Genomic DNA, 9,191 nt, shown 5'->3' on the forward strand with positions numbered 1-9,191 from the left:
TTGGTAAAGTCCTCAGCTACTACAGTTGTTTCCATATAACTCAGTTGCTTTGGTTTGGTGTGATTTGGTTTGGTTTCTTTCTGGCCAGTGCACAAGGGAGTCCAGTGTTCAGACTGCCTTGCATAAGTATTGCAAACAGCTACTACACAGTCCAAAAGGTCTTGGCTGGGTGCTGGGAAAGGAGTTCATGTGACTGGCAGAGACGTCAGTACATGATATGAGAAAAATGCTGAGGTGGAAAGAAAACAAACACAAACAAATGAAAATTACATATTCCTAAACAAACACTAAAGCCCTTGGGGTCTGCAGTTAAGGTACCGTTGCATTCTGGGTACAACCCTAACCATTCCAGGAGCAATGAGAACATCTTCAGCACTATCCTCCTCCTTGCCCCAAACTTTGCCTGATTTGCATTGTCTGTTGCTACTGCAGGTTCAGTGTAAGCTTTTATACTTTCTCTTCCACAATTTTCATTATAAAATACTTTCACTTTTTGAGTTTGATGGACATTCTTCCAATTGCTCTTTAACCTTGTTGTTAGTAGCTGAGGGAACATGTCTCAGAAGCAGTGTTTTCTTTTTCTAGCAGCTATGATGAACAATTCAGTAAATCATTTTCTTTTCAGCTCTTTTGGTCTTGAGGGTTTTGATTTAACTATTAATATTGCATATCTCAAGTTCCCAAAGAGATTGTTTTTCAAGTTACAATCACCTCTGCAGCCAGCGGTTCCAGTCCTAAGAAACAACTGCTTTGCCAAGGTGGTTGGAAGAGGGAAAGGGGGAGAGATTCCAGTCTCCGCTACACACTGCGCCAGAACAAAAACTGACACCTGAGATGGTGTCCAGGACGTCACGGTTCCCTTCTTCCCTAATGGTAAGTTCTTTCTTGTAGGCCTTTGGTATCCTTCCTTGCCACCTAACTTCCATCTAGCAAAGAGGTTCTAATTATGCAAAACCTCAAAATGGAATAGAGTTGAAATCCAATGCCTGACATTTGCCCTGGCACTTCACAATACACAAGGGACTTCTGGGAAGGAATGGCCATTGGCAAGCTGGGGGTTGATCTGCTCAGTCATCCTTCACCATGAACAGCAGGTACCCAAATGCCTTGGATTTGCATAACAAAGAAGACTTCCACTGAGATTCTTTCCCCAGAAGTTGTGGGCATCTTCCCAGCTCTACCTGTTTCTGGAGTTGAATTCTTAATTGGCCATTTAGGCAATTCCTTTCACTAAAAACAATTCATGTTCCCCATGCCAAGACTTTCTTAGTTAAAAGTTAATTCTTCTGAAGACTTTGATATGAAGTGATCAAAAGTACACAAAGCGCAACTGCTCAGGGTGGAGTCTCCATACTGTCTATGGAGAACTCTTATCTTCATACAACATAAATTGGAGTTATAAACATGCTGTAAGACTTTCTAAAATGCATTCCAACAGCTTTTCCATTTATAAAAATATCTCTCATAGAACTGATATGCTTGGAAGAGTATATCATAAAATCTTCCATTACAGGGCTAGGAAGAAGGTTAAACAACTTTGCTTTATGCCTCTTATCCTTGAAAACAACAAAAACCTAAGGAACCACTCAAAATTTCAGGTAAGTTTTTATGCAAACATCTTATATGAAGCATATGTAAGGGAAAAATAACACATAATTTTTTTTCATACACTTTCAGCTGACTTATAAAGTATTTTTTATTCAAACAAGCAGAGTAACTTAATTATAGCTTACCATGTGTAGGGATTGTTCTAAGAATATTGCTCATATTAACTTATTTAATCATCCCAATACTGTAAGGTAGGTACTGTTATTACCTAACTATTCCTACAGGAATTTAGGCATGGATGGTTTAAGAAACAATAAATGGAAGCTGGTAAATGGACAGAGCTGAAATTGAAGACCTACGCATAGTATGGCTCTGCAACATATGCTCCTGATCTTTACAAACATTACTGATAAATTTATAATTCTACTCTGTCAACTCTGTTTTCCACTTTTTTTTTTTTTGGTGATCTTCCTGTTTCTAGCCTTTCCAGTACTGGGATTACAGGCATGCACCACTAGTCTTGGTGGCCAGCTCAGTGCGCCCGGGGGTGGGGCCAGCACTGCAGGTGGTGCCGTGGATCGAACCACGGTCCCTGCACTTGCTTAAACCAATGCTTAATCTGCTGCGCTATCTCACCAGCCCTTTTATGCTGTTTAATGATTGCACTATACAAACATTGGCAGGAATTAAAAGAATAATACAGTGATACTTGGTTCTTGAATGTGAGTCTCTCTAGGATTCTAGTCACAAACTAAACTTCATGAGACCCAAAAGAATCTCTCCATGTGGCCAACACTGAGCCTAACCGCTGGATTTGGTCTGTTCCCATCCTACTCACATTCTGGTTCCTACCCTGACAGGCTCTGATCTGGGTTGCTGCTGTAAGGAGAAAGCAACAGCAAGGTGTGCTCTCATGGCCTGAAGGGTCCTCACCTTACCCCACTGTCCTGCCCATTGCACTTTGCCCTGTATCATAAAATTATGCACTAATTTTATTGCCATAATCACATTACAGAGCTGACCAAACTCATAAACCTCAGTCGAATCTCTGTATTTTACATCTTTAAATACTGATATTTAATATCACAAAGTTTTTGATAAAATATAAGTAGGAAACCAGAGCTTCTGTTCCTAGATGTGTTCATTAAAATCAGTTAAATTTATGTAAATGTACTTATTATTAAATTTCTAAATGGAGAATTCTGTTTCTAGGAGTAAAACACTTCATGTATGCAATGATTATTTTCTAAATTGGGATAACTGTTCTCCATCATGTCACCAGGTCTATTTATAAATCTTGGTACTTTGGTGACATAAGAAAAAAGCTGGCAAAATGAGCAAAAATCCTCTAATTAATTATATGGATAAAAATCGTGAATGACAATTTTTTTAAAAAGTTACAAGTTTAGGTTGTGTATGTAGTTAACAAGTCAATATTTACAACTAGCAGTAGACATACCCAGGGTTAAAGTTTAAATTGATAAAAACAAAAGTAGCTAACACTGTGTGCTCCTGGTGCCAAACTTCATTCCAGCAGGTGAGGAGGTGATATATTATCTCCCCATTTTTGGGGATAAGTGGCCATAAGACTAGGAACTAGAGAAAGTAGGATTCTTAAGAGTGATATTTCCTATTCTGATGCCCATAATTTGGAGAAAAATAAAGGCTTTTGATACTAAAATTTTTTATTGAAAATTTGAGTGATTTTTTTTTAATAGGGTTAGAGATTGAACCCAGGGTCTCAAAGCATTTTAGGAAAGTGCTACAGCACTGTTACACACCCCAGAGTGATATTAAAAAACAAAAACAAAAACCACAATGTTCATTTTGGTCTCACTCTGTGCTCTAACATTTTATTTGAATAAGCACACAGCAAATGTTGTGCTAAGGGCTGGCGAGATAACTCAGCTTAGGCAAGTGCAGGGAGCAGGCTCAATCCCTGGCACTACATGCCACACCAGCCTCCACCCCCATCCCCCATCGAGCACAATAAGAATGCCACTGAGATGGGGCATGGCAGCCCATGCCTGTAATCCCAGCACTGGGGAGGCTGAAAACAGGAGAAGGATTACTTTGAGTCTGAGCTGCATAGTGAGACCCTGTACCAAATACAGAAAGAAGGAAGGAAGGAAGGAAGGAAGGAAGGAAGGAAGGAAGGAAGGAAGGAAGAAAGAAAGAAAGAAAGAAAGAAAGAAAGAAAGAAAGAAAGAAAGAAAGAAAGAAAGAAATTTTGCTAGCTATTTCAAGGAGTATCAAAATGAAAACACAGAATTCTCATTCCCAAGGATTTTCATAAAAAGGAAAAATAAAACAGAAGAGAAATAATTGTAAAACAAGACAGGTTGGTTTGCACAACAGCATATTCATAAGGTACTACTTATTTCTGTTGATTACACCACGGGCTTGAGTGAAGAGAAGTGGGACAGGAAACCAAACTGGAACGCTAGAGTAAGTCGGAGAGGAGAGTGTGGTCAGTGCTTCACTAAGGAATGTAGACTTTATTTACAGGCCAAAAAGGTGTCCTTGCAGGAAAACTACATGACCAAAGAATTTTAGAAGATTCACCTCACAGTTATTGGCAGGGAGACAAGCAGCTTAAAAGCCAGTTTGGAGTAGGTGTAGGGAAGAAGCAATTTTGTGTGGGGGAAAAGTACCATTTGGGAATGGAGAGGAATCTGATTAAAAAAAAAAAAAAAGATAGGAAAATTGTAGTAATAGGCTGAGTATAAAAATAAGGTAGAGGATCATAAGTGTAAGTCCCACCTGGACAACTTAGCAATATCCTGTCTCAAAAAATATCTACACACACACACACACACACACACACACACACACACACACACAGAGGAATGCCCTGGGTTTGATCCCCAGGGTGAGAATGAGAAAAGAAAGAAGGGAGGGGGAGAAGATTTAACGACTCTGTTTCTTGGGGTAAACAGTAATGGCTTTAGTGGGCGGTAGAGAAGACAGGAGTATGTGCAGCTAGGACAGCAGAGATGTGACTTGAGTTTAAGACACGTTGACTTTGATAAGCCAATGACAAAATAAGAATGGGATTCTCACATGCATTTACTGAGTGAGCTTTTGTTGAATGTCTACTACATGGGCAACCTTTTTTTAAATACTTAGGATTATATCGATTTCACTACAAGAAGAGCTTTCTAGGGCTTTTTTCTCATTTAAGAGAACATGACACAATATCTTATTCTCATCTTATTCTATGAAGCATTCATGGAATACCCAGAGGAAAGCTGTCACCTTCTTCTAGACTCCTGTGCATTTAACTGTTTGTAATGCATACTGATCAGGGGCTTGGCATGTACATTATAGACACTTTGCTCAGATCCCCTCTCATGTTAAATTTTTACCAGATTGTTAACGCCTTGAGGGCAGGCATTATTTTACATAGTTTTCAAACTTCTCGCAGTCCCTCACTCAATAGGAAATGAGTCGTGCTTTAACTTGTGATGGAGAAAAAAATGTTACAGACAATTTTTAGCCTTGTGGACCAGAAGAATTAGTAGTATTTCACATATGGAACAGACGGATACAAGAAAAGGAGCCACAGAAGCTAGGTCTGCGACGGACTGTGAAAAAGACAGCTGAATAATGGCCAGGGCTAAGAAACTATTCAACATCCCACTTTCGATGGCAACTGTTTTACAAACAGGGAGAGGCAGCACACAGACTTTAGCAAAGGAATATCCAAACAGCAAACCCAAGGCAGGAACCGAGAGACCCAAAAGAAGCGCCTCTAGGTTAGCTAACTTGAGAAACGTTGATCCCATTCTGAAAGTCAAATACATGCCAGTAAACATTAAAACAAAACTAAGAGGTCTAATTATTCTCTCTAACAAGTTTGCTTTTTCAGGTATTCTATGTCTGATGATTATTCCAACAGATACCGGTATAACTATGAACAGGAGTGTTGACACAATTCTATTAACAGGAATATGAAATATAGCTGATAATCCTAATATCCTACTATATATATATGAATTGATAGGCATCATCATCAGGGCCAGTAATGTGGATGTGCAAGTCATCAAAATGGACAAAGTGACATCTCCTTCTAGAAGCAGAGCGAAGATATAACCCCCACCACCTCCTGGGCATGTGCAAGTCATGACAAATCCAAAAGCTTGTGCTTTGGGCAATGCTAAAATCTGAGACAAAAGGAAACCACAAAATGGCATCAGAAAAAACTGTGTAACTGCCCCGAGAAGTACCGGTAAAGGTCTCTTCCACACCATCTGAAGAACCTGCAATTCAATCTTGCAACCAAAGGCACATTTATTTAACAGTATCATTGATAAAATAAGCATTAAGATTCTCCTGTCCACATGCACCGGTGCCGGGAAAAGGCTGTCTTTTGTTTGTTTGCTTACTTTGACTTTAACATTCCTAATTTCTTCAACGAGTCTTTCTTGCCTACCTTCAGGGTCCCAGAGTTGAATGGTCAAGTTTGTCTCTCCTTCTTGATCTGTCATTAGGTTGATAGCAAACTTGGTAATGCCTGATAAGGTCTTGGTCACATTCAGCACCTGCAGAATCTTAGGATCTTCTGTTTGCACAAAAAGGTAGCTGGAGTTGGCCCGCTTACCTTTGTAACTCGATTCGACAATGATGGTTTCTTCAGTCTTTGTGAAAAACAGTGTTTCAGTCTTCCCTATATTCAGAAAACTAAGAAATGATTTCCTTGCTTCTCCTGGAGTCAAAAGCAACATAAGTAGAATCATGAAAAGTTTTCTAATCATTTTGAAAGCTTAAAGCATAGAAGCTAAAACATTGTTCAAAGACAAGAGAATAGTCTTCCTATAGGCACTCAGTGCTGGAGTGAGGCTGACAGTTGCTCTTGCTCGATCAGAGTCCAGTAGGAGGGACTGCTGCGCTTTCGGGAACTAACACAGAGCCACCTAGTGAGTGGCACAACCTGTTTAACTTGTAGGCAAGACAACTGAAAACCCATTTAATAGGCTCAATTTATCCTACATAGAAACATAACTTATTTATTTCTTCCTTACTTCCTTATTTTTGTTAATGGAAAAACAGCATTAAGAAAACTGTAGAGCCTGTATGTTTAGGCTTCTGGTGATTCTACAACTTCAGAGTGATTGGCAGGCAAACACAAACCTGTTTTTGGTGTCCTTAGGAAAGAAAATAATTTTCTAGATGGTTATCAGGTAATTCAGGAACACAGAGAAAGCAGGCAGCTTTGTACAATGGTGCAAGGTACAGCCTGGTGCAGAGTCTGCCGTTCCTGGACACTGAGGGCCTGCAGGTAGGGGGATGGAAAGGCACTGACGTTAAGCTTGAGGTCTCAGTTCTTCTTCGTAATGCCACTTCCTGTTCACAGGGCATGGGCACTCAACTGACCAGCTCAGGCCACATACTGCGACTGTTCAGCGTCAGTGGCCGGGGAAAAAGAACATCAGGATTTTTAGACTTCTCCTTAGACTCAAAAGGCAGTTCTGACACTGAGCTGCAAAACCTAAGATAAAAACTTTAACACCATAGCTGTTAACATGTGAGCCTGCAGACCCACTAGTCTCTTCACACATGACCATTTTAGATGATCCTTTATGTACTCATGATACAGCGTGTCCACTGTAATGAGGGTGGCTTATGCCAATAATTATTTTTTTGCCACTAAAAACTGCCAAAGTAATTTTTATCAGAAATTTTGGCAAGTATTAAAAATTCTATTGTTTCTGTAGCTTCATCTTTCAAACACAACATTTTGGGCATGATTATTTTGATGTGAGACACTAAGAAATTGACACATTTGTATCAGTGGTAAGACTAGGGAATGTACCAAATCTGTTGCAGCGATATTTCAGATTTCCTGTCAACTCCTATAGTATAAAATGACAAATTTAAAACAAAAACAAAGCTATTGATACAATTATGTGATCAAATATATTATTTTTGAAAAAAAAAACCCAAATATATTATTTTTTGAGTTATATTCTCACTAGGAGCCACAAGCTGATCTCAAACTTAAGCTCCTCCTGCCTCAGCCTCCTGAGCACTGAAATTATAGGCATGTATCGCCTCTTCCAGTATGTGAGCAAGGCTCTTTTTATTTATTTTATTTTTTTCAGAACTGCGCATTGAATTCAGGATGATCAAGTATCTTAATTCACCGCTTTTATAGCCTGGACCCAAGATATTAAGTGTATAGCCTCCCAACGTTCGGCTTCAGATGCCTGAATCTCTTTCTTTCTACAGGTTCTCCCAAGTCACTGTCTTATCTGAAAACTGCAGGAAATAAAACTTGATAAATCTAGACAAAAAAGAAAGTCTCCCAATCTATCATTCATACGCACTTGCTATGTGGTTATTTAAATGGAAATTCATTTGTATCAGTGTTGTTTCAACTGCTTACCTAAATTTAAACCCTCCCCCACTATGTGGGTTTCTACTTACAATTGTAGTTGTCTATAAGGAAGAAGAAATACACTAGGGTAAAACTGGGACAGCAAAACCCTAAAATTTCATTAGGCAGATATAAACAGACAGAGCATATTTTAGAAAGAGATAGAGGGGGCCGGCCAGATAGCTCAGCACATTGAAGCACCTGCTCAGGCAGGTGCAAGGACCGGGGTTAGATCCCCAGCCTGCAGTGCCAGCCCTGCCCCCCAGGCGCACTGGGACAGCAATTGAGACTGAGCATGGTGGTGCGTGCCTGTAATCCCAGTGCTTAGGAGGCTGAAAACAGCAGAATTACTACAAATCTGATTTGTATAGTGAGGCCCTATACTAAATACATAAAGCTAAAATAAAATTAATAAAAATTTTCCAATTTCTATGATGAAAACTTTCTTTAAAAAATAAAATAAAAAGAGATAGAGGGACTGAGATTCTCGCTTATACCCTGTTCTATCCAGGACACCACGTGCTGAAGCTACCAGGCTTGGCACTGAGGACACTAGGCCCTGCGTGTCCTCTGCGCTCTGGGATCTCACACCCTTTCTGCAGGAAGCGCGCGACCAGCTGTCCTTTTTTCCGTGCAGTTTTCTCTTTACTATGTCATCATTAACAGGAATTGTTTTTCACTGTGCACAGGCTTAAGTCAATCCTTGCTGGGCTTACTCTTTGACTCAATAATTACTGTTTTCGCAGCATATTTTAGTTTAATTATATGTGCAAGTAACTGTGATGACACTAAGGTATTGGTCTGTATTAAAACGTTCTTGTATCTAAAGATTTTGTATTTAAAGATTACTTCCTCTTCTGTTTCTATAGTTTCTGACAAGAGAGCTACTGGAACGTAACTTTACCGTTTATTCATTCTTTTGCACCTTGTTTTGTATTATAGCTATAAATATCTATACACATCTTCACTGTATCTATCAATTAAAAACCAATCCTTACAGTTAGTAGGTATTCAAACAATTATGTTAATAGGCAACTGTATACATACCCTGATAAAACTCTTAAGTAATTACCATTCTTTACGAGAACATGAAGAATAAGAGATGAACAGATGAAAAAACATTGAGTTTATTCTTAATATTAAACCCTAATCACTGTAAATGTCTATTATAATTAGAAGGGACAATGAACAAATGGAAATAATTTGCATTTCTCCTATACAGTGCTTTATTTGGTATAGAAAGAAACCACCAGTCAGCATTTAT

The 9,191-nt window shown here is 39.1% G+C and overlaps 1 protein-coding gene across 1 annotated transcript; it reads right to left on the reverse strand.

Annotated features, from left to right (window-relative positions):
• Positions 1-4,429: 4,429 nt before the first annotated feature.
• Positions 4,430-6,395, reverse strand: Slc10a5 (solute carrier family 10 member 5). The gene has a single exon (XM_004649091.3). The coding sequence runs from the start codon at positions 6,303-6,305 to the stop codon at positions 5,031-5,033; it is 1,275 nt and encodes a 424-aa protein (XP_004649148.2). The 5' UTR covers positions 6,306-6,395; the 3' UTR covers positions 4,430-5,030.
• Between the last annotated feature and the right edge of the window lie 2,796 nt (positions 6,396-9,191).

This window comes from Octodon degus, unplaced genomic scaffold, assembly GCF_000260255.1.
Source record: "Octodon degus isolate 3935 unplaced genomic scaffold, OctDeg1.0 scaffold00165, whole genome shotgun sequence".
In the NCBI taxonomy this organism is placed as follows: Eukaryota; Metazoa; Chordata; class Mammalia; order Rodentia; family Octodontidae; genus Octodon; species Octodon degus.